General features: G+C 47.5%; 1 protein-coding gene across 16 annotated transcripts in view; it reads left to right on the top strand.

Annotated features, from left to right (window-relative positions):
* Positions 1-25,244, top strand: part of PLEKHG1 (pleckstrin homology and RhoGEF domain containing G1) — a 229,533-nt gene extending 204,289 nt beyond the window's left edge. For all 16 annotated transcript variants that reach the window (XM_008263680.5, XM_051854240.3, XM_089333612.1 and 13 more), the window contains 9 exons: positions 38-220; positions 315-410; positions 526-612; positions 5,371-5,404; positions 7,415-7,510; positions 9,468-9,506; positions 11,061-11,083; positions 13,717-15,340; positions 21,808-25,244. In XM_008263680.5, coding sequence (XP_008261902.3) covers positions 38-220; positions 315-410; positions 526-612; positions 5,371-5,404; positions 7,415-7,510; positions 9,468-9,506; positions 11,061-11,083; positions 13,717-15,340; positions 21,808-22,871 — 3,246 coding nt within the window. In that variant the 3' untranslated portion in view covers positions 22,872-25,244. The remainder of the gene's footprint in view (positions 1-37; positions 221-314; positions 411-525; positions 613-5,370; positions 5,405-7,414; positions 7,511-9,467; positions 9,507-11,060; positions 11,084-13,716; positions 15,341-21,807) is intronic.
* The last annotated feature ends 552 nt before the right edge of the window (positions 25,245-25,796 follow it).

Genomic DNA, 25,796 nt, shown 5'->3' with positions numbered 1-25,796 from the left:
CCCACTGTGTGATCCCAGGGACCCCTGCCTTCCTCAGGAGATCCAGAGTTTGCTCACCAACTGGAAGGGCCCGGACCTGACGAGCTACGGGGAGCTAGTGCTCGAGGGGACCTTCCGCCTCCAGCGAGCCAAGAACGAACGCACGCTCTTCCTGCTGGACAAGCTGCTGCTCATCACCAAGAAGAGAGACGACACCTTCACCTACAAAGCCCACATCCTGGTAGGTCGGCCCGCGGGGCGTGGGCGGGGCCTGGGGGCGCAGCCGGGGCGTCCTCTCCTGGGTCCGCCTCACCGGCTCCCTGCTCTCCGCTCAGTGTGGCAACCTCATGCTGGTCGAGGTGATCCCGAAGGAGCCACTCAGCTTCAGCGTCTTCCACTACAAGAACCCCAAGCTGCAGCACACAGTGCAGGTGAGGGCAGTGCCCGCCAACCCCACCCTCACAGAGGGCCACCGGGCGGCCTCGGGCACATGGGCACGGCGGCGGAGGCGGCCGGGGTCTGACCGCCCAAACCTACTCCCCATAGGCGAAATCCCAGCAGGACAAGCGCCTCTGGGTTCTGCACCTGAAGAGGCTGATCCTGGAGAACCACGCGGCCAAGATTCCAGCCAAGGTAAGAGCGCAAGGTCAAGGAAGCAGAAACGGCGAAAGTGGCCCAGTCCTTGCCCGGCGGCCTCAGGGCGAGAAATGCTCAGGTTGGAAAGAAAGACCAGTGAGAGGGCGGATGAGGAGGGCTCAGGGGTGTCAGAGGCCAGGGGTGCTGTTGTGATGGGTGTTTGTCTCTTGGGGACTTGAAAGAAGAAAAAGTAGGGGGAAAACCGGTCAGGAAGCATCTAGAGAAGTGACGGCTGTGGAGGAAGTGGTGTGTTCCAGAATGCACCGGGCACTTTTGGGGAAGGAACCGGGGGAAATGAGATGCAGCTTGGCCAGGAAGGAGGTTCCAGGTGCCGGGGGGAGGCTGTGGACTGCTCGTGCCGCGGGATGAAGCAGCGGAGGTGCAAGCCAGGTGTGTGGGAAGAGACACGTTCAGCTCAGTTCTGTGCAGCTAAAGAAAGGAGGGACGAGGTCTACGGGCTCATTCTTGGAGGAGGAGGAACGCCTTTGTTGGGTGGGAGAAATGAAACCCGGGCTGAGAGAGCAGCATAAACCAACATGGAGAGGAGTGAAGGGCCGAGCGCCTGGGTTCCTGGTGCCTGGGCAGGAGGACACGGGGTGGGAACGGAGGCCGTCGGCAGGGGGCGGGGCATGGGGGGCCATGGGTATGCACAGCGTGGGGTCTGGATGCAGGGTGTGGAGAAGCGACCGGTGGTTTTGGAGGCAGAGGATGGGCACCGTGTGACACGTAAGTTGCAGGAGTGAGATTGGAGGCCGGAGGAGAATGAGTCCAACGCCGTCCTCAGGCCACCGAGGCAAAGGCAGCACAGAGGTGCCCACGAGGCGTCAGGGGGAGGCAGGGTGGGGCTGAGGGCGCAGGGCTGTGGGTTCCCAGGCAGGCTGCCGAGGGGGCAGGAGCAGGTTAGATGGGAGTGAGAGCAGGCGAGCCGCTCTGCTGCGCCCCATGGTGGGCGGGGCCGGCTGCAGGTGGAAATTCAGGTTCTGGGGAGCTGCGGATCAGGAGGCCCCCTCCCTAGAGATGGTAATTGAAGCCCTAAGCATTGACAGGCAGACCCACAAGTATGTGCCAAGGGAAGGAAACGTTTGGGAAGCCCCAACACCCGTGGGAACTGCAGGGGAGAGGGCGGCTCGGGGAAGAGGCAAGGAGAGAACGCCGAGAAGGGGAAGGCAGGCAGGGACCAGCAAGCGGGAGTGGATGAACCATCCCAGCCGCTGCGAGCCTCTGAAAGGGCGATTTCAGATGCGGCGGCTGAGACATGAGGACAGGTGGCTCAAGTGAGAGAAAAAGAGGACAGGAGGACCAGGCTGCAGGTGGACTTCCCTTCTGGGACGTTCAGAGAAGGGAAAAAGTGGTTGTCTGGGGAGAGGCGAGATCGGGGTAGATTATCCATGTGGATGGCGAAGTGGGCCATGACCAGCAGGGAGGAGCAAGGTGACGCAGAAAGTGGGGTCGCCTTCTGCAGAGCAGGAGGCCCAAGATCCCTGAGAAGGGACAGAGTCTCCCTCGCCCTCTGTCTGCCCTGAAAAGGCATCAGGTCCTCAGGTCCTCGGGGCTGGCAGCAGTGACGCTGCGCTCAGGAAATGACTGTCACAGGTGTGGCCTTGGCCTTGAGCCTGAGTCTCCTCAGGACGTTGGGAGACACAGGGCGCCCAGGCAGCGAGGAGGCTGTGTTGTCTTCGTGGTGAGTCGCTGGCCTGCTGGCAGCCAGGTGCCCTCGCCGGGCCCCACCTGTCGTCTGCCGGTCTCCTGGGAAAATCACAACTGCTCAGCAGTCTGAAAGGTACCGGCAGACGATGACAAAGTGACACCCCTCATCTCACAGTCCTCTTCCTGCCCAGTGTGCGTGCGTTCCTGGCTCTGTCCCCTTTCTGTGACACGGTTAATACAGATACAACGCCCAGCCTTGGCCAATCTGTGAGTTGTTTTTGCAGCTACAGCTCGTTGAGTGCATATGCACTGTGCCACGTGCTTTATATTCTCATTTCAGGAAAACACCTTGTGAAATTGGTCTTCCTCTTCCCGTTTTAGAGAAATGACAATCACAGGGACACTAAGTAAATTGCCCGCATTTATACGAGTGCACGCCAAACCCCGATTCAAACCTACATCTCTCTGGTCCAAAAGGTATCCAGGCCATACCGACCCCACAGACAAAAAACACCCCTTCTATATGCTTTATCCACTATGCTGCTGTAATAATTTTCTATCTTTTTTTAAGCAGGATTAAGTTGAACTTTTCACATCTTTCATCAATATGATTTCTTTTTTTTTTAAGAAAGCTTTTATTTAATAAATATAAGTTTCAGAGGTATAGCTTTTGGAATATAGTGGTTCTTCCTCCCATATCTGCCCTCCCACCCCCACTCCTGTCTCACCTCCTACTCCTTCTCCCATCCCATTCTTCATTAAGATTCATTTTTAATTATCGTTATTTACAGATCAACTTAGTATATACTAAGTAAAGATTTCAACAGTTTGCACCCACACAGACATTCAAAGAATAAAGAATTGTTTGAAGACGAGTTTTGCTGTTAATTCTTACAGCACAACTCATTAAAGACAGAGGTCCTACATGGGGAGCAAGTGCACAGTGACTCCTGTTGTTGATTTAACAACTGACAGTCTTATTCATGACATCAGTGACCACCCAAGGCTCTTGTCATGAGTTGCCAAGGCTATGGAAGCCTTTTGAGTTCACCAACTCCGATCTTATTTAGACAAGGTCATAGTTAAAGTGGAAGTTCTCTCCTCCCTTCAGAGAAAGGTACCTCCTTCTTTGATGGCCCCTTCTTTCCACTGGGGTCTCACTCACAGAGATCTTTTCATGTAAACTTTTTTTTTTTTTTTACCACAGTGTCATCAAGATGATTTCTTAAAGCTTTCAAAACATATTCCTATGAAATAAAATAAATGCATAGTGGGAAATTTTAAGCATCAAAAAAAGCATCACCAGTCACAGCATGTCAACACAGCTGTTGGAAATGTAGTTGGTTCCACCCAAACTCATCCTAGTCACTTAAATTAATGATGGTCCTTGGCTGACACCTACTGGAAATTCTTGGGAACAGCAATTTTTTAGAAAAATAAATGTCCAATCTTACAGGAAAAAAATACCAAGTTCTTGATGTCAGCGGTTACAGATAGCAGGGAATATCTTGAAAATAGCCATGTTGTCCACCATGTATATTCTTATAAATTAATTGAGAGTAAAAGTGAAAGTATTTTTGCATTTTCTAATATTAACAAGGTTCTGTAAATATTCTCAGAAACAGCCAACAAGTATGCTTGAAATTAACTAACTGGTAATGATCTCAGATCCTGTGCAGTTGGAAGTCTTACAGTGTAACAAAGATCTAAGCATTTATTTTCTCTAAAGTCAGCTGACTGTCCCCTTGTCCTTTAAAACTATGTATGATTGCCACTTAATCTAAAATTGCTTGTAAAGATAATTTTAGGATAGTGTTGGTAGGTTAAGTTACAGTACCATTGAAAGATGAAAATGACATTAAAGAGGCAAGAAAGGCTACCTAAACTAATTTTTCTCTTCCTGGGATCCTGGGGAAAGTGGTTCATGTTAGGACAATTAACTTACCCTGTTGTGTCCCTCAAAACCTTAGTAACTTAGGGCGACAATACCAGCAGCCAGCCCGGAGCGCCAGGCTTCGGCAGATGGAATTTGGGTGGGGAGAAGTAGAAGGAGTAGGGAACAGGGGTCAGCTGGTATCAGGTACCACCCCTTAGGAGGGCGGAGAGGAACTGCCAATCATTTGGTCCTAGGAGCAGTGCTGGAAGGCAGGTGTCACTGTCCCATCGTGCAGCTGAGGAAGTGCACCCCGAGGTGTGACATCCCCCACATGAGCAAGGGCCTGAGCCGGCAGCAGAAACCGAGCCCTGCAGAACTCTGGCCCCACACAAGAGCTCTTTCTCCCCACTCTGGGAGATTCCAGTGCACCCAGAAGAGATGAGAGGTGCAGGGGACATGGGGACACAGACAGCTGATGATGGCCGGTAGCATTCAGGAGGAAGAGAGCAGTGAGAGAAGATATCCAGCAGCCTGGTCACAGCCAGCCCGCCATGACTGAGGGCTCCACACCTGCCCAGTCAGCCAAGTGCAGATGAAAAATATCCAGGGAGAAAGCTGCGTCCATGCCGAACGCCTACCGACGTTTGCCTTGTGGTTGTTTCCCAAACAACAGAATAGCGACCCCAGACCTGACTTGTACGTTGTATGGGCTGCTGGAGGTCAGCTGGAGCTGGGTTAAAGCATGCAAGAGATGTGTGCGTCAGTGCAAAGATCGCGCCGTTACCTCTAAGGGACTCGACACACACAGGGTGCTTCTGGAACCAGTCCCTCATGGTGCCCGGTGACATGGCGCAGGGGCTGGTGGTAGGGATGCTAGGCTCCACGCCTTGATCTTTTGGCTCAGTGGACCGGGGTTGGGCAGCAGGAATCTGTATTTTGTAAATAACTGCCCAACCGATGCTGGTGATGAGCCAAGCTTCGGAACCAGCCTCCTCCCTCCCTCCCTTTCCACAGTTGGGCATCTGTTGTGTGTCCTCGATTGTCCACTTGAGGGCGCTCTCATCTGTTTGCCTCTCCTGAGCTGTGTGTTCCTGCCGAAAAGAATTAAGATTGAGCTATTTAAAGCTTTGTAAAGATCTACTTACTAAGTGGAATAAGATCTGTGTTAGGATTAGTAGCTCAAGGAAGAAAATGAAATCATTGCAATTACACCTACCCTTTCTCTTTTGCAGGCAAAGCAAGCCATCCTTGAAATGGATGCCATTCGTAAGTGTTGCTTCCTTAACACAACTTGGAATTTTATTGTGTGCCTGTGTCTATCACATCTTCCATCGTAAAGTTTATTTGAAAAGTCAATGGAAAGAGAATAACAGCTTTCATAAATAGGACAGGCAACATAAGCCCTTCCTAGCACAGTGCTAGGTGTTCTACAGTGGTTCTTCCTGGTGTGGCACTGAGGCACTCAGTGGCAGCCACGTGTTCTTCTTGGTTTTAGATTTAGTTATTATTTGTTTGAAAGGTGGAGGAACAGAGAGGGAGGGAGAGACAGAGATCTTCCATCTACCAGTTGACTTTCCAAATGTCCATCGGGCTGGGCCAAAGCCAGGAGCCTGGAACTCCATCCGGGTCTCCCGTGTGGGTGCAGGGACCCCACTACCTGGGCCATCTTCCACCTTCCCAGGCACATTAGCAGGGAGCTGGATTGGAAGCAGAGCGGCTGGGACTGGAAGCAGTAGTCAGATACGGGAGACGCCGGCGTCGCAGGCGGCGACTTTACCCACTGCGCCACAACTCCAGCCCCAGTGCACCTTACCTCTGAAGAAGCCCTCCCGAAGTGCAAGTACTGCCTCCTTTCCCTCCAGCCGGCCGCCTGCTAACTGTGCAGGGGAGGAAGAAACCTGGGCCAGGTGGAAACATGAGCGCTGCCACGGCACAGGCTGGGGTCAGGCACCGTGCTCTTCTGAGCGGGCCCAGCTGTGTTCAGCAGAACGCACTGTAGGATTTTGTCCAAGGACACTCTGCAGTGAGGGTGAGAGTGAGGGTGTGGGTGGGCGTGTGCCCCTTGAATGGAAGAGGGGGAGTTGCACAAGCCAGCCACTCTGGTGCCTCCTCCCTTCCACGCCAAATAGCTTGCTTATTCCCAGGCTCTGGGCTGGCGCCTGGATGCAGGAAGATTCCAGCAATGCCCAGAACAGCCTCAAGCCACTGGTGGGAGCAGCACACATTTCTGCCAGACATGTGCACTGGCCACCTCTGCCGGGCCTTGAGTTCAGCCTGGGCTCAGTGAGCAGGAGAGGCTCAGCCTCATTTCTGGTCCTGTCGCTGACACGGGGCAAGTGTACGTGGCCTGGTCATGCTCAGAGCCCTCTCTCTGACAGTCAGCCGCTTCCCCGAACCTGAGGCGCTCTGGCTTATGGCTGTGTCCTAAGATTATTCCCCTCAAACTCCAGGACACACACGGTCACAAAGTCAGCTTCCAAACCTCAGAACCAGACCAGAGTTTCCTCACACAAGGTGTGTGTGTTCCTTAGTTTGGGTGGGAAAACACAGAGTCGACGAAATTAAGTGAAAATTCCTTTTCTGCTTGAAGAAGCCAAAGCTCTCATGAAACGCTCAAAGCAGGAACGTCTCAGAAAATATTACAGTCACAGGGTCAGCGCTGTGGCGCCGCGGGTTAACTCGCTGCCCGCGGCACTGGTGTCCCATGTGGGCACTGGTTCCAGTCCCGGCCACTCAGCGTCCTGTCCGTCTCCCTGCTAATGGCCTGGAAAAGCAGCGGAGGGTGGCCCAAGTGATTGGGCCTGGATGGAGTTCCTGGCTCCTGGCTTCAACCTGGCCCAGTCCTGGCTGTTGTGGTCATTTGGGGAGTGGACCAGTGCATGGAAGCCCTCTCTCTCTTATCTCTCTCCCCCCACCCCTGCCCCCACCCTACCCCCCCTCCCACTCCTGCCTTTTAAATAAATAGAGAAGATAAAAGGGCACCAGCACAGGATGGGGACAGCCACGGGGGCAGGAAGGGAACTCAGTGTCTGGAAAGCCGGCTGGTGATTGACAGCACTTCCTGTCCTGAGGCCCTAGGGAAGGGAATGGGGAGGGGAGGGTGGCAGGGTGACTCTGCTGGAGCCAACAGAAAGGCCCGAGCTACACATTCAGTGAGGGGCGACTTGAATCCACGTGTGATGAAAAGGAATGAACCGACACATAAAACAGCAGAAGGCACGGTTGGTGGGCAAGGCCCCGCCACCTCCGCTCACTGTGCCCACCCTTGTCCTGCAGACCACCCTGGCTTCTGCTACAGCCCGGACGGGGAGACCAGAGCCTCCTGTGCTGCTAAGGACGGTGCTGCCCCCTATCGGCTGAGAAGGAAATCTGGTAAGTAGCGTGTGGGCGTTCAAGTTCAATCCCACCAGGGGCTTCGTAGCCAAGACCCCTTCTAGGCTGATAGGCATCTTCTGTCGGCTTTTGAGATCACCGCGAGTTTGCAGTCAGCTGAGATGGCTCGACCTTGGGGCTGTCAGGCCTGTGTCCTAAGACTCTCACCTGAGCGCGTCATGTCTCGGGGCAGAGAAACACAGCAGTCAGCCACCTGGGCTGTGTTCAGCTTTATGTCGGCTGCAGATGCTTAACCCCGCTTGCTGTTGATGATGCATGCTGCCAGTGACCCACCCAGAGGACCGTTCATACCTGACACCCTGACCCTGCACTCCAGGAAGGCTTCTCCCAGCCCTTGAGTTTTGATTCTATTTGAGTCAGAATTTATTGAGCACTTACTTTAGACCTGAGGGCTAGGAACATAAGGGTAAATGATGCAGGTGATTCTGGCCTGCAAGGAACTCGCGGTGGGAGAGACAAAAAGATGGAAGTGAATCTAGTCTGTGTGATGGAGCTGGCAAAGGGGGGAGATGGCGGGAAGAGTGGAGAGATAAACGGAGGGCAGCCTCATCCTCTAGGGAGGAAGCATCACAGAGTCAGGGGTCGGTACCATTGATGGACTGCACACTGAGGAGACAGGGCAGGAAAGGCACATGCAAAGACCCTGAGACCTGAGCCAGCACATCATAGGGCAGTCATTCAGCCTGCCTGGAGCCTGGGGTGAAGGGGACAGATGGTTGAGGGGGTGGGCAAGGTGCAGTGGAAAGAGCAATAGCTAGAGATGCGCTACTAATTCTTGGCCATGAGGTCCTAGCAAGCCAGCCGTAGGGTTTGACCTGGATACCGCAAGCTATGGAAGGGTGTGAAGCAATGAGCCGTGAGAATATTGTAGAGAAAGAGCTCCGGCTCCACGTGGAGGAGGAAGTGGGCAGGAGGGAGGCTGCGTGCTGGTCTGGAGCAAGATGATGAAGGCTCGCACAGAAACAGTGGCGGCTGCAGTAATGCATGCCTGGAGCTCCACGGTACTGTGACGTCGAACCGGCAGGGATTTGGAAGGATGCTCTGATCTCTAACTTGGAAGGGTGACTGTGGGGAGCAAACCGGACTAGACTGTTACTGGAATTAAGACTTATTCTATGCATCTGCTCTCCCACAATATGGCGCTGGGAGAGAAGTAAACAGCTTCCGCACAGCTGCCTCCAGTTCAACTAATAAACTGTAGGACTTGCTCCTGATTGGAGGAGAGCAGCGTACTCGGCGTGTGGGCAGCCGAGTTGGGATTGGCAGAGGAGGACTATAAAGGAGGAGAGAAACGGCATGCACAGGGAACATCTATGGGGAACATCTAAGGGAACCCGTGCAGCCCCCGAGAGAACCGGCCGGCGGAGTGCCGCTCCCCTGCGGAAGTGGGGAATGTGGCCAGGGGGAACTGCCCTTCCACGGAGGTGGAAGGGATAGTAGCCAACCCGGGAAGAACCAGCAGCAAACCCGGGGAGGGCCGAGCAGACGAAAGAACAGCGCAGGGTCCTGTGTTGCTCCTCCACGAAGAGGGGGAGCGACAGGTGACGTCCATGCTAATGACAGGAGGTGCAAATGAGGGAGTGGGTTCCCCAGAAATCGGTGGGCTGAGACGGACACTTGCAGAGTAAGCCTTGGGACAGGCATCTGGCGTGGAATATGGACCTATCATGGCAGTTAAGCTAAGGAAGCTGCTGCCCGGTGGTGGAATTGGTAGAGTAGGAGTCTGGTTTCCTGTGATGTGACTCCTGAATGCAAACTTCACACTAATCCTGCCATTTGACAGCATTCCAAGTGTCTCCAAGCAGCTGGGGATTTAGGTAAATTTGGTAGAAAATTTCTAGCGTTCAATGAATCTGTCAATAAGCCAATAATTCCTTGTAGAGAAAAGATCTTTGATGTGATTTACCAAGTGATACTTTATTTTTTTTTCTCCCAGAGCCTTCTTCAAGATCACATAAAGTTTTGAAGACCAGTGGTAAGTCCTAAAATTTGTGTTGTTCTCTCATTCCTGTTGCTCTCCACTAAAGCAAACCATGCACAAAAATAAATGCTAGACAGACGAACAAATTTCATGATTGGGTTACACAAAGATTAACTTCTACAAGTAAAAGTATCTCATAAAATGTAAAGCCTAATGACATAAATATTTGAAAAATATGTGACAGGCATAGAGATTAACTACCTAACATATAAAGAAATCTCATATCAAAAGAAGAGAAACAAAGATCTCTTTATAAAAAAGACTATAATTGGGAAACTGCATAGAGAAACACAAATTGGCAATAAATTTTTTAAATGATTGCTTGTGTTATTAGTCAGAAGAAACATACATTTAAATGACATAAATGACAGGAGAAAAGCTATAGCCTGGCCAAAAGACAAGAGAAAAATCAGCATCACAAAACTGTTGGTGGGGATGTGGATTTTATGGTGCTTTGGGATCAAAACTTGGCAATGCCCATTTGAATTTAAAATGTGCATTTGTGTTTGACCCAACAGTTTCACCTGCATGAAGGTCTTCATCCACGTGTGGACAGATCCACGCGGGTGTTGGTCTTTGTAGCATTTGTAATGAGATACCGTATGAAATGCTGGCCCAGGGGGAATTGGTTAAAGCAGTTGTGTACATCTATGCACACAATGGAAAAGTCTATAGTTGTTGAATGAAATGCACCTCTTTCTATTAAGAGTATCCTCATATGTTCAACAGGAAGCATTACTTTTATATTGCATCTTTATTTTAAAAACAAAAACATAATTGTGTTAGGTTGGAGACAATGCAGCATCTGAAAATATGGGTAGCCCTGGGGTGGGATTTGTGGGGAGGGAATTACTTTATATGCTTCGGAAATTAAACAACTTTTACAAAAGAGGCACCTGTAATCTCTCAGGGTGTCTAGAAGAATGTGGTTGTGTAAACTTCTCCTCACAATTCCACTTCTAGCACTCCTTTGCACACTGCAAATGCCACTGACTTCTTGATAAAAGCTGTTATCTTTCAGTTAAAACCAATAAGATATCTAAAAACCCAGAGAAGCTAGTCTAATTATTCTGATCTTTGTGGTTTTCGTGGCTTGGGCATGTGTGTTATTTTAAGTAGCACTTCATTTTTTTTTTTTTTTTTTGAGAGTTTTAGAAACTTATGAACACAACATGCTTCATTGTTCGGGAATTCAGGGAGGCAGCTGACCCTTGGATGCATAGGAAGAGAACATATGGGGGGACTTTTAAAAGTTCGTGGACAATGGAATCAAACAAATTTATTTTGGTACAAAAAAATTTGAAATCCATGTATAGTTGTTGCACAATATGTATTATCCCAGGAACTTTCTGAAGATCCCTTGTATAATGGAGAATAATCAAGGAACATATTTGGAAAGTAGATCTAGGGGCCCATAAGTCACTGGGCTTAGTTACTTATTAGTTATTGTCCAGCAATTATTTGTTTATAAATCCTCTAAAAACACTAGTGCTTGCCTATAGATGAGATACATTTTTCTCAACCTTGAAACAAACTTTTCTTTTTCAGAAACAGCTCAAGATATCCAAAAGGTAAGTCCTATCCCATTTCTGACTGTTTATAATCACCCCTTCATAAGTGCCTTTTTCTTACATGGCTCATCCCTAACCTGTATTCCAAGGATGAACAGTTACTGTACATTTGGAAAATTCTGTGTTTAGGAAAAGTGCTTACCTTTTGAATTATTTACATTTCCCTTGAGAGAGGACTCATCCATGCCAACCTCCTCCTTCACCCCATTCCTGTTAGACCAAAGGGCACTGTTTATTCATTGACACTGTAGGAGTTGTGACCTTACTTGAGGGTGCATAATACCAGCACGCTACTAGCCATCTAGTGATCTAACACATTGGGCCTCCACCAGCTTGAGCCCAAGGCCTTTGCCTTCTGAGTGTAGCTCCCTTTTTGAAGCATTGGCCTTCAAGGGCAAGGATAAGAGCTTCCTTCTCAGAATCCAGTCCTATTGCTGGGTCAGAGGTGTGATGATGTGAGGAAATGAAACTTTACTGTGTCAAGCTTTGCTTTTTTCTTCCCTGAGAAAAAATAAGGAGAAAGAGAGAATAAGAATGATGTATCCTATTGGAAGGCGTATATCCAAATTTATGACCTATGAAAAGTTGGCTTTGAATCTTACCTGAGTGGTTTGTCCACTATGGTTACTGATCAATCTGCATATTTTTATGTCCTGGAAAACTGAATGTGACTTCCTGTTTTATGTTCTATATAAATAAGGATGTGGCTCTGCAAAATCTCTTGCTACAATTCCATTTGCCTCATAGCTTATGCAATCCTGTTGATCAAGGCTATATCTTTGAGTTAAAACCAATAAAACATCTGAATATCAATATGTCTTATCTTTAATGATTACTATGGCCTAGAGCATATGCATTTTTTTTTAGATAATAATACTTCTGTTTGGAGGCTTTTAAAACTTAACATTAAGGGATTCACTGTCCTAAGGTGCACCATGCTATTTTGATTTTTTAAGCTGCTCTGTTGTCATGATTGGGCTAAGTGCAGAACGCACCTGCTCTTTAGGCATCCTAACCCCTCTCAGTACTAAATGGAGGGATGGCTCCATCGAGGAGTTCTAGACATACGATCTCCAGAGTTTCTGGGAACATCCCACAACAGTGCTCACCTGAGTCTGTGTGGGGACTAACTAAGCCTTATAAAATCTCAAGACAAGAAGGAAATAAAACACCGATGTGGTCTTTCTAGTGGTTAAAAAAAAAATCCACTTCCTAACAGTAGAAGGCTGAATGTGTATCAAGGAGAGCTGTGAATACCTTAATATTATATTCTCCCTGAATACAAATCCTGAGCCTGTGTGTGTGTGTGTGTGTGTGTGTGTAGCAGAAGGTAAACTCATGTATAATATGTCAATTAAGACATGGATTCAAGGGGCCGGCATTGTGGTGCATCAGGTTGAGCCACCACCTGCGACATCAGCATCCCATATAGGCTCCAGTTTGTGTCCCAGCGGCTCCACTTCCTATCCAGTCCCCTGCCTATGGCCTGGGGAAAGCAGCATTAGCAGGCAGCTGGATCAGAAGCAGAGATGGGGCCAGCGCTGTGATGCAGTAGGTTAATCCTCTGCCTACAGCACTGGCATCCCATATGGGTACCAGTTTGAGTCCTGGCTGCTCCTCTTCCAATCCAGCTCTCTGCTATGGCCTGGGAAAGCAGCAGAAGATGGCCCAAGTCCTTGGGCCACTGCACCCACATGGGAGACCCAGATGAAGCTCCTGGCTCCTGGCTTCAGATCCGCTGAGCTCCAGCTGTTGCGGCCATCTGGCGAATGAACCAGCGGATGGAAGACCTTTCTCTCTGTCTCTTTCTCTCACTGTCTGTAACTCTACCTCTCAAATCAATCAATCAATCAATATTAAAAAAAAAAAAAAAAGGCGGAGCTGCCAGGATTTGAACTGTTGCTCCCATATGGGATCTGACATTGTAGGCAGCAGCCTAACCCGCTGTGCCACGACACTGGCCTGGTTGTATGTTTATAAACATTATACCAGTGTAGTCGGAGTAAGGTAAAAAGGAAGAGATACTAACAGGTGGGAAATATGTATCTAGAAGCAATAAATATTATATGTTAATATATGTGTGTGAAAAAACCAAAAGATTAAATGACTATAGAATGAAATTTTTTAAGTTTGAATAGAAAATAATGTGTAGGATAAAATATTATCCCTACCCTCTACTTCTCGCTTCCCTTCCTAATAGGCAGATAAATATTCTATGACAATATGTATCCCTGTTTCATTGACAAGTGATAGTTTGGCATTTCCAATAGATTACCATCATATTTTGATCAGAAAGTGTGTGCTTGGCATTAATTAGTTTAAACAAAGTCCTTCCTTACTGCAGACTTGATAAAATCATATCTAATCCATAAAGCAATATGGGAAATAATAAGTTTGGAGACTGTAAAGTGCCTAGATTCTAAGTAAATATTAGTTCCTGCCCTTTCTGCTCCTTTTGCAAAAGCCTGAATTGCTTTCTAACTCAATAATGCCTGCTGACCACGTCATTGTAGAGTATGGATCTGGTGTCAGAGGTAGGGTGTAAGTGCACTGTGTAAGAAGTCCCTGAGCCCCAAGTCTTCTCCCCGGTGCTGGGACGCTGGGACTCAAGTGCTGCGTCTCTGTTTTCCCAGGTCTCCCAGGAGGAAGGGTCTCCCCGGCTGACGTCAGCAGGGCCGTCTCCCGCCCAGAGGAACAGTCAGCCCAGCAGTTCTGCCATTCTCAGCGTGCTCCGCGGCGGGGGCGCCATCCGAAACATCTGGACTGACCACCAGATTAGACAAGCCCTGTTTCCCAGCCGCCGGTCCCCGCAGGAGAACGAGGACGAGGACGACGATTACCAGATGTTCCTCCCGTCCTTCTCCTCCTCCGAGCTGAACTCGACCCGGCTGTGTGAAGAGAGCACGTCGAGTCGCCCTTGCAGCTGGCACATGGGGCAGATTGAGTCCACAGAGACTTCCAGCTCCGGGCACAGGATCGTCCGGAGGGCCAGCAGTGCCGGGGAGAGCAACACCTGCTCCCCGGAGATAAGAACGAGGGACAGTGATGGCTGTCAGTACAGCCCCCGAAGGGAACTGCAGAGTGGCCCCGAAACAGAAGGGCAGGAGGGGGTGACTCCCTTTGGGTCATCGATAGAGTTGACCATTGACGATATAGACCATGTCTATGATAACATAAGTTACGAGGACTTGAAACTAATGGTTGCTAAACGGGAAGAGGCTGGATCCATGACCCCTAAGCCAGGTAGGGAGTCTGTTCGTCCCAAGAGCACCCCAGAGTTAGCCTTCTCAAAGAGGCAAGCTGGCCACAGTAAGAGCTCTTTGCTCACCGAAGCGGAGGGGACTCTCCCAGGTCGAGAGCCATCGAACCAAAGCACACACGACCTGCAGGTGATGGAGGAAAACATTTATGACACGATAGGGCTCCCGGAGCCGCCGGCCCTGAACTTCAAATGCAGCAGCCTAAAGCGTCCCAAGCGGAGCACGTTTCTGGGTCTGGAGGCCGACTTTGCGTGCTGCGAGAGTCTCCGGCCGTTCATTTCCCAGGACAGCCTCCAGCTGAGCGAGGATGATGCGCCCTACCAGCAGGCTCCCCCTGACACTGACTATCTGAGCTTGCTCTATAACTCTCCCAGCTGTAGCTTGTCTGCCGCAGATAAGGCTGCATCCGACAAGCTGTCCGAAGAGGTGGATGAAATCTGGAATGACCTGGAAAATTACATCAAGAAAAACGAAGACAAAGCTCGAGACCGTCTCCTCGCGGCGTTTCCCGTGAGCAACGATGACGTGCAGGATCGGCTGCACGCCGCGAGCACCCCGGAGCTGAGCAGGCACACGGTGCATTCCACGTCTACGCTGTCTCTTCCCGGAAGCCAAGGCAGGGCCATCCGAGCTGGCCGGGCCCACTACGCATTCGAAGAGGACCTCATTTCTAAAGAGGACTCCTTTATGAGTCTGAACCGGCTATCCCTGGCCAGCGACGTGCCTCCCACAGACAACCCCTATGACTTGGCCAACTATAGTCTGTCCCACACAGACACAGAAAACCCCGAGCCTGGCACGGATGCCCCCGATAGGACAAAAAGCAGGGTTTTTATGATGGCGAGGCAATACAGTCAGAAAATCAAGAAGGCAAATCAGCTTTTAAGAGTGAGAAGCCCGGAGTTGGAGCAGCCACTGGCCAGTCAGCATCACAAATCCACTCCCAGAGACCTGGCCGCCATCTTGGAGGAGAAGAAGCAAGGAGGGCCCGCCATCGGTATGTTCACACTGCTTTTTCTTCTCCTTGAAAGTGAGATGTACAGCAGGTTTCAGGTTCTCCATGTCCTTAGAGCGGATACACCTGCAGAACACTGTCACTCCAAGTATGGCCCCAGAGCGAGCCGTGAGTGATCCCTCCCCCAGATGGTAGCCACCGTAGCAGGATTTGGTCTCAGGGTTTTGCTGTGTATGTAACATTGTCACTGCAGATCTGATCCTTTAAGGAAAAGTCTTCTCTGTGGGAACATGAAAGAAAGCAGCTCGCTTTCACTCCCAGTGTCTGGAACTTTGCCTCCTGTATCAGTGTTTTGTTAGCAGGTGGAAGAGCTCATGCAAGTGGCTAAGGTCTGGGAGTAGGTGGAATAGCATTGTTCTCTGCTTTCAATCCCAGCAAAAAGGTCTACTCCTGCTAACAAAGACCAAGAAAAGATCACTTTTTGCACTTTTTGTAGATGTTCAATGTGCATCTTAGTTGTTTTCTCACAGATTTTGGTTACTATTTGATTTTTAAAAAATTGTTTCTGTAGTGCATATAACACCATTGCATTCTGTATTCTCATCTATGCATCCAAGAACTTGATTTGAAAGGCAGAGCTATGGGGTAGTGGAGGTGGAGGGAAGGGGTGGAGAGAGACGGAGATTTTCCAGCTGATGGTTCACTCCCAAAATGGCTGCAACAGCTGGGGCTGAGCCCGGCCAAAGTCAAAAGCCTGGAACTCCATCCAGGTCTCCCATGTGAGTGGCAGGCTCCCAAGCACTTGGGCTGTCAGCCACTGCTTTCCCAGCTGCATGAGAGGAGGCTGGATTAGAATCGGTGCTGATATGGGATGCTGGCCTTGCAGACAGCATCCTCATTGTTTTGTCAGACCTCTTTTGTGGGGCATACCTGAATGAGGGACTTAGGTGTGAGATGGGTAAAGTCAGGGCTACTGAACGGGGTGTTCACAGTTGACTTGTTGAAGGACCGCTGATCTCAGGGGAAGAGCTCAGGTCTGGATAAAGCACAGAACAGTCAGGAAAGAGCAGCCCAAGAGCGATGGCTTTCACCTGCAAACCCAGAGATTTTACGGGAGCAAGGCCCAGGAATCAGCATGTTTAAAGAGTGCATCCTTTCCATCGTATCTTTTTTTTTTTTTTTTTTTTGACAGGCAGAGTGGACAGTGAGAGAGAGAGACAGAGAGAAAGGTCTTCCTTTGCCGTTGGTTCACCCTCCAATGGCCGCCGCGGCCAGCGCGATGTGGCCGGCGCACCGCGCTGATCCGATGGCAGGAGCCAGGAGCCAGGTGCTTTTCCTGGTCTCCCATGGGGTGCAGGGCCCAAGCACCTGGGCCATCCTCCACTGCACTCCCGGGCCACAGCAGAGGGCTGGCCTGGAAGAGGGGCAACCGGGACAGAATCCGGCGCCCCGACCGGGACTAGAACCCGGTGTGCCGGCGCCGCTAGGCGGAGGATTAGCCTAGTGAGCCGCGGCGCCGGCCCTCCATCGTATCTTAAGAAACTTTGCCGTTGATTTTTCTGGTGAAGGGCCACCTTAGTAAAAGTGAGAGAATCAGTTCTCCAATGACAAGTAAAAGCCAGATGACTCAGCAGGGACAAGTTCAAGTCATTGGCTTCAGGGCACCAGGGCACATCCTACCGGATGAAGCTCTAACCTCTGTTCTTTGGAATTGCCTTCTTCATCTCCATGGAGACCAGCAATGAGAAAGTGGGTATCAAACCGAATCTACAACTTCCATGATGAGAATCAGTAGGGAATTTTGTTTTTGAGTTTGAGAGTACTTAAGAATTGATTAAAACTTTAATTTTTTAGTAAAATTGCAGGACATGAAAGCCTGCAATTGATGTGTGAGGGATTTTACAGTCTGCTTCATGAAATAAAGGTGTAAGGTGATTTTTGCATGAATGTGGGACAGAGTAGATTGCATATATTTTTCTCCTTGCAATAATATGCTGAAAGTCATCCGAGTCCCTTTTCCAGTGCCAGTGTTGCGAAGCTGGCATGTGGCCATACTCAGAGTGACTGACTGCAGGACTATTTGGGGCAGGGCGGGGAGAGGGGGTGCATAGGTGATCTTAGAAACAGTTGTTGGCCTTTGTAACTATTGGCTGAGTCTCGGCTGGGGCTTCTCTGAGTAAGAGAAAGTGTAATACTGAGGTTTCTGGTGACGATGGGTGATACAGCGGACAATTGTTTAAAATGTAGCTAGACCTGGCCTAAGTTGTTTAGAATATGGACCATCTTTCAAAATGCAAAACTCTTATCTTGGTGGAAGCATGTCCTTCAATACTGAATCAGTAAGGCAACAACTACATTTAGTGGTCTTCTTTTTACCCACCTTTTAAGCATTCATTGATGTCTTTTTTTTTTATTTTTTAAGATTTATTTATTTGAAAGTTAGTGTTACAGAGAGAGAACTCTTCCATCCTCTGGTCTACTCCCCAGATGGCCACAATGGCCATCACAGGGCCAGGCCAAAGCCAGAAGCTTCATTTGGGTCTCCCACATGGATGGCCTTGGGCCATTCCCTGCTGCTTTTCTCGGACAATTAGCAGGGAGCTGGATCAGAAATGGAGCAGCAAGGACACGAACTGGTGTCCATATGGGATGCCAGCATTGCAGGGGCGGCCTTACCCGCTACTCCATGATGCTGGCTCAAAGGATTCATTGATTTCCCGTGGGTTTTCTTTTGCTGCTCTTCACATTTGGTCTGTTCTCCTGTCTGTTTTCATGCCGATGTCTTCTTGGGATCCCATGGGATCTTTTTTCAACTCTGCATCCAGGTCCTTTCTTGACATGGTAGGCTGCTTGCAACATTCGCCCCACCGAAGAGAAGGCGACCTCTTCTGAGTCATCTTCTGAGGGTAGTGTCTTCCCCTGCCGCCTGGCAGGAGCACGTCCCCAGGGCCTTGCCAGATCTGACAAAAGTATGTCCACACCTCTTCCATCTAGGTGGTCAAGACCACTTCCTGTGCCCACTCGGCTTTCAATCAGTTGACATGATGACTCCTTTTCTCTTTCTTGTTTATCTGGGCACAGGACGTCGTAATCGAGTGGACCGATTCTCCAGACTTCTTCGTGTGGGCCTTGCCACTTTGCCAGGAGCTTGCTCTCGGTGCTGTGCGGAAGGAGGAGCAGCACCCTATTCGCCTGCTGAAACTCTCGAGGATCTTTATTGAACTCGAGCCGGGGTCTACAGGCCCTGGGTCAGATTTCCACCTATAAGTCACCCAAACAGGTCTAGTGCTCCCACCTTGTAGAGCCTGTTGTAGCATGCTGGCCATCCTGTTCAGTCAGCCCTCCCTCCTGATGGTCCTTGACCCTGGGAGGCCTGGGGGTTGCTGTTTCTTGGTGATGTCTGCGTGGGAGAAATTTTCCTCCTTGTGCAAACTAGGAAAAGGCATCAGCGGGCATTTAGCCTAGAGGTTAAGATGTTGGTTAAAGCACGCACGTCCTACATTGGAGTCCCCGAATTCCATATCAGCTCTGGCTCCTGACTCCAGCTTCCTGCTAATGCAGACCCTGGGAGGCAGGGGTGATGGCTCAAATAATTAGGTCACTGCCACCCATGTGGGAGACCTGGATCCTCTTCCCAGCTCCTGGCTTCGGTTCAGTCCAGCCAAGCCCTTGTGGGCATTTGAGGATGAGTCCATGAATGGGAGCTCTCTTTGTTTATCGCTCTCTCTCCTTCTCTTCCCTCCCTCCTTCACCAATAAACAAATAAAAATTTAAAAAATAAGAACAATCCTAAGAAGTATGGAAGGCACAAGTTAATGGTTTTGTCTACATCTCAGGCAATATAAGAAGCATTGATTAAATTGCATACTTGATGTTTCCCTCAGCAAGGATTACCTCAAAGTTCTACCTGGAATCATAAGAACTCCAACTTTCAAACCTTATAAAAGGGAAATAAATTAGAGACAGCTGTGATGTTGTCAGGGCATACTATTGTCCATGTTCTATAAAGACTGTCAGTGCTGGCAATAATGACTTGGGGACCTTGATGCAGCCAACACTAAGCTTCTTAGACCAGAGGTACCACTGGGGGCTGGCAGTGTCCATACCTCAGACTGACGGAATCTGTTTAATCACACTTAGTGCTCTTGAAGCTTGTCTCTTATTCCCATTGCTGTATGCAAGTTAGAGACTCTCTTAGGAGAGCAAGTTGAAACAAATACAGAAATTAGATAAGCACAATATATTGTCTACTAGTGAGATAATTTCTATTCAAATAGATAAATGGTCAATTCCTTGTTATCCAAAGAGAAACTGCGCCCAGCATGAGTTGTCTATCTACAGGAACCCTTTGAATCCAAGGTCAAGGCCATCTTCCTGCTTCCCCGTTTGCTGCTATGGCCTGATTTCTGGTCTGCCTTTCCACTCCCAGTGATTTGGTCTCAGGGAAAGCATATCCATTTTTAACATTATGCTTAAAACAAGGAGGGGGTGAAAACGATGATCTAAGTAATAAAGTAGTGATTGAGACCAGTTTCTGTCTGGAACGATGCTGTGTGCTCTGTGGTAGGTGGGGGGTGGGACGGGGTGGAGGTTGAGAAAAATGTACACTATTTTCCAAGATCACAATCTCAGAAAGAAGCTGGAACACTAAACTAGCCTCTGTAAAACAATTAGTGTCACAATTGCCCATACAGGCTTATGCATGCACGTGCAGCCAATAGCTAGCTACAGAGCAAGTATGTAAGACTTCAGAAAAGAGAAGCCATTAGAAAGGACTCAAGAGAGGATGGGCCTTATGGACGATCCTGAGAGATGGGGAGTAATTTACACAGAAGAACAGGAGAGTATGATAAGGAAGACAAAGTCATGAGAAGTGCTATGAATATTTTGGATAATATTCACACAGGGCTTCAGGTTACCCAGGGTAAAGCTGGTTGTAGTTAGAAGACTTTATGATTATGTTTTGATACTCTAATAGCTCCTTTGAGTTTGTACTGTGTTCTACTGGGTCCCCCAAATTGTCATGTTGGAACTGTGTGAAAGTGTTGAGCTCCTGAACTTTCACACGGGAAACCGTGGATCATGCCTAAGGGTCTGGCTGCCTTAGGAAATGTTCTAAGTTTCAGGAGGGCTGATGTGGGTATGCTGGTGGCCATTTCCACTTTCACACTCCCTGAAGGTATTACTAAATCTTAATAATATTAAGAGTCTTTGCTATATCCTTTAGGGAGTAATTTCTCAAGTTTCTATTTCTAGAAATTTCTAAACTAATCTCTGTCCTTCCAAGGAATTTGGAGTTGAGAACCCAAAGGACTGAATATAGATAGGATCTATAATGAGAAGGTAAACAGACTATTTACCTTGATTGCAGGGAGTGGGGGTGAGTGAAATGCAGGTGCTGTTATTAAAGGGTAAATAAAGCAGATTGCTTTCTGTCCTTGTAGGAAATAGAATCAAAAGAAATGCCAGAAATTCAACTAAAGATTATTTAGTTTAAGTTCAAGGACTAACAAAAGGTTACTGAAAACATCAACATTTTAAAGAACATGAATGTCACCTTGTCACCTGCTGGTGTGCTATGTGGGATTCCTTCCCAGACATTTGTAGATGTGGTCCCAGTGATCTTTGGGATACATGGAGTTCTTTGATTCTTGGGTGGCCCTGCAGGTACCTGGGTTGGGGGAGGGAGCAGCTCTTGAAGTTGGCATCTCTGGTCTGCGCATCTCCCCTGGTTCAGGGGACAATGGCATCTGAACTTGATCTTCAGTGGGGAGAGCTTCTGTGGAAACAACTGTGAAGCCCCGAACTTGAGCCACTACTGCAGAGCATTAGATCGTTATTTGTTAGTAACCATTCCTGTTGTCTGGGAGACAATGGCTTCACTGCCTGGCCTCTTGGGGTTGGGAAAGGGCAAGTGGATTACTCAGTCTCTGGGGGTTAAGTACTGGAGGGGAGGATCTCTGCTAGATGTTGGTTCTGCAGATAGTGGTGGTCACCGGCTGGGTTGCTGGGTGCTTGGCAGCAAGTGCGGGGACAGACTCCTCAAGGAGTGGGTGTCTGAGAGCAAATAGGTAGGAAGCATGGGAAGCGCAGGGGTAGCCGCTGGTCAGTCCTGCTTCTTTTAATGACTACTTTGAGTGATTTCTCATTGACAGAAGGCTCAGGTGCCTGTCTTTATGCCTGTTTTCAGCACTGACACTATTTCACACTTACAAGCAACACTGGAGATTTTCATTACATATAATGGACACCCTCAGACCTGCTGTTGAAATAAAATAATGCAGAATTTGATCAAAGTAGATGAATTTTTAGGTGGCATTTCTATTAAACTACAGATTCATTCACTTGTTGTGTTGCCTAGTGTTCAATGGTTACTCATCCTGAAACTCACTTGAAAGTACTACCTACTGTTTAAGTTGTTAAAGATATGTTGGTTAGCATGCTATAGTCTGACTTTTAGTCCAGGGATAATCCTGTGTGTACTTCTAATTTCAATATTTGCCTTCCAGGTGCCAGGATTGCTGAGTATTCCCAACTGTACGACCAGATTGTGTTCAGAGAGACTCCAGCGAAAGTTCAAAAGGACAGCTGGGCCAGTCCCCAAGAATCATCCCCTCTCAGGGCTGCATCACCCGCCCTGGTCCAGCATGGTGGCCAGGACTGGCTTTGGCACTCAACCTATAGTAATGGAGAATTAGCAGATTTCTGTCCCCGGCCAGAGCAAGACTTCAGGCCCAAATATCCCACTTTGCAGAGCAGTACAAAAAGTCCTCCCAGACAGTTGTCTGCAGCCTGCTCCGTGCCCTCGCTGCAAACCTCTGATGCTCTCCTGGGCTCCGTGCAGAGAGGCAGCGTGATAGTGAATCAGCCCAACAAGGAGAACTCATGCCAGGGCTACCTTTACAACTCGTTGGGCCGGAAAGGAATCAGCACTAAATCTCAACCTTATAACAGGTCCCAGTCATCATCCTCAATCTTGATCAACAAATCAGTGGACTCCATCAACTATCCCAGTGAGGTGGGAAGGAAACAGCTGGTGTCTCTACATAAGAGTTCAAGGTGTGAGGGCCACCAGGATGTGCTGCCGGGAGTCACAGACTCATGCCAACAGGGCACTGAAAAACACTCTGATCTCACTCTCCAAGACTCACAGAAAGTTCTGGTAGTCAATAGAAATTTACCCTTAAATGCCCAGAGAGCAACACAGAACTATTTTTCCAATTTCAAAGAGACTGAAGGCGATGAAGATGACTATGTGGAAATCAGGTCAGAAGAAGATGAGTCAGAGTCGGAGCTGTTTCATAATCGCAGGAGGAAATCTGACTCAAAGATCGTGGATGCGGACTTTTCTGAAGCCGTCTGCCACAGCAGCACCTCTTACTCTTTGAATAGCCCGTGCACTCCAAAAAAGCCAATGAACAGCAAACTTGGGCTCTCACCCTATCTGACATCATATAATGATTCTGACAAACTGAATGACTACCTTTGGAGGGGGCCTTCTCCCAATCAACAAAATATCGTCCAGTCTCTAAGGGAAAAATTTCAATGTCTTAGTTCCAGCAGCTTTGCCTAAGGTTCTTGGTAACAGCTGCCTGGCATAGCTTCTGATCATGCTCATGAATCCTGGATAGTGATGGGATGTTTTCTATGTACCAGGGTAAGACAATTTTGTAATGACCAGAGTTGTAAAAACTACTTTCTTTTATAGCACAACTTTTAGAACCAGGCTGATGACACAGCCAGGATTGTACTGTAGCCAATGTCAGCATCTAGCAGTATGTTTTCCCATGCTGTCTTCGTGTTTCATGTAAGTCAACCTTACTTGAAAATTTTTAGTCTTTTTTTTTTTAACATGATGACCATGGTATTATTTTCCCATATCTTGACAATGCTCATACTTTAAGGAATGCAATAATAATACTCTCATATTATCCTGAAGCCCTACGTAGTTTTATCCTAGTATCAAAGGCAACAAGGAGACTTTTCCACGGGTTTAAAAGGAAAGGAAATTAAAGGTATTTAAAGAATGATGCTTGTATCTGACATTTGTGTCTAGACCATAGACTAACTTAAACCAGAGATCTCTGACTGGAGGATAGTCTACCGCACCGTCAAAGGCTGCGACGCTGGCATTCCTATAGCACTTCATCCTGCTGCAGAATCTGTGCCAGTTGAAAAGTAAAACATAGCAGGACCAATTTGGTGTAAGCAGAATCCCTTTCCTGTGTTTCTGGACAAGGCCTGAAAAATGAGCTGCTTGTCATGTCGACTATGTCATTTCTGGGATGACATGAATGATTTCCTTAATGGCTTAAAGAAAACCACGTTCAACAAAATGCAAGTTGACTTAACGATTAGAAAAGATGGGGTGAGGCCTGGAAACAACTTTATTGTCCCTTCAAATTACACTTAAGGAGGGAAAAAAGAAAGCAAAACCTTCCATCTTGCACCTGTCTCTGATCCAGAGTAAACCATAAACCACAATAATAAAAAAAAAGCAGCTTAAAGGCACCCTGTCCAGCAGCTTTTGGCCTCTGCCAGATGAGCCCTTGTTCACAACCCTGTTGTAGGGACAGCCTTTTCCCGTTGCTTTGAGGCATGTCAGAAACATGGTGTTCCGTGTCTAGGTCTGCCTGGTAACGTCTTATTTCTATGTTGCCATCATGGTCTTTAAACAGCCTTTCATGATAGAGTTGCATAGGAACCGAACTCTTAAGGAAACAGAAGAACAAAAGCAAGACACTGTGGGGACAAACTAAAATCAAAGAGGCTAATGAGAACAGTGAAGGTAGAGGCATTACTACTTTATAGAAACATTCCAGTTGACTGAAGACTCCACTGATGTATCTCACCCGGAGCAGTTGTGGATGCTGAGGCTCTTTCAACCCACTCGGTTTCCGTTTGATTTTAGTTCCCTTTTATTCTAATTTAAAACTAATCAATTTCCACTTTAAAAAAATAACATGTATAGGGAAAGGAGTTTTCATTTAAAAGTAAGCAATAATGCTGAATCAGTGGTATCTTACCATGATTCTTTTCTGTTTAAGACCCATGCCTCTTTCTTAACTGTAAAACATAAAATGTGACCATCTGTTTTTGACATTTATGGTTTTTTTTTTTTTATCTTTTAAAATAATGACAGATAACCAAAGTTTCTTGCCTCTCCCAACTATTTTTCTTGTAGCTTATAAAACAAAGTCCATATTGAATAACATGGTTCTGGAAACATTGCTTCTTTCATTGCTTCTATTTAACATGAAATGAGTTTTTCAGGATTAAGCACTATTAAAAAAGACAAACACCATAGGAAAGTATGGTCTCCATGGAAAGTATGTGTGCGTTTGCCTTCTAAAAAGCTGTGTCCTGATCTGGTCCTAGGAGTACCATTTCCCATTTTTGCATTTTGGGACCCAAATCCTGTGTAGTCCACCTTACTGGGGTGTCTGACCCTCAGAAATTGTCCTTCACCTCAGTGTCACATTACATGACTGGTGTCACCTGTAGGGTACACTCCACTGCACGAAGGCAGATGTCTCACTGTACAAAATGTCCATGTGGTTCTTTAGGGTCCAGGACGAATCCGTGGCACCACAGATTATTTCTGTTGGCCAGGATGCAGATATTGCAAGATGTGTGTATATACAAAATTACGTTCGTATTTTTCCTCAAAGTTATCAATTAAGTGCTCCTGTTTAAAACAGTTTCTTTTGGAGGTGGGGCGGGGATGTATATAATTGGGTAAAAAGTTATATGTACTTAAAAGTATGTCAAGTTCTTTTTAGGTTCTGTCCTGAGGTTCAATTTTTTTTATATAAGTTCATTTTTCACCTACTCTATCTGATGTGGGGAAGAAATGTGTCTTGTTAAACATAGTTTAAATACTGTATATAATATAGTAAAAGTTAGTAATGCCCATTATTTAATAAAGTTTGTAAAGTGCAAAGTACATTAGAGTGTGAATTCATGTGTTTGTTCCAAGAACATCAAGATTTTTCCAAGCTACATTGGGTCGTGGTATTTGTCTTGCTTTCTGGACCATGCAGAGGCAAATCCCAGGTAATGATGATATAGTTGTTGTTCAGTGGCCCATGGCAGCCAGTTCTGCATCTCTGGATGACTTTTGAAATACTGAATGTAGTGTCTGGGAGGCTTTTGTTTTATTGATAGGTGGTTTGATTCTATGTCATCCATGAAAATCTGCAGTAACAGAATACATTCTTTTAATTTTAATTATTGAATCAAAAAATTTAATTTGGCAAAAATTAAGTTTTTTTTTTCATGGAACTTCATGTTCTAAATTTTCTTTGCTTGACAAAAATTGTATAGGGAACAATAGCATGCTAGTATAAATTGGTAATTATGGACATGCAAATATAAGCATAAAACCAATGAAAATATGATGGGTTTCACAAAGGTCACCAAAGATACATATTATGAAAATATTCAGTTTATAGATTTTAAACATTTTTGCACCAAAAGAAACATCTTTTTTTTTTTT

Source organism: Oryctolagus cuniculus, chromosome 5 (assembly GCF_051225735.1).
Source record: "Oryctolagus cuniculus isolate XC-2025 breed Fujian yellow rabbit chromosome 5, ASM5122573v1, whole genome shotgun sequence".
NCBI classification, from domain to species: domain Eukaryota; kingdom Metazoa; phylum Chordata; class Mammalia; order Lagomorpha; family Leporidae; genus Oryctolagus; species Oryctolagus cuniculus.
This window is presented reverse-complemented; position numbering and strand designations above follow the sequence as displayed.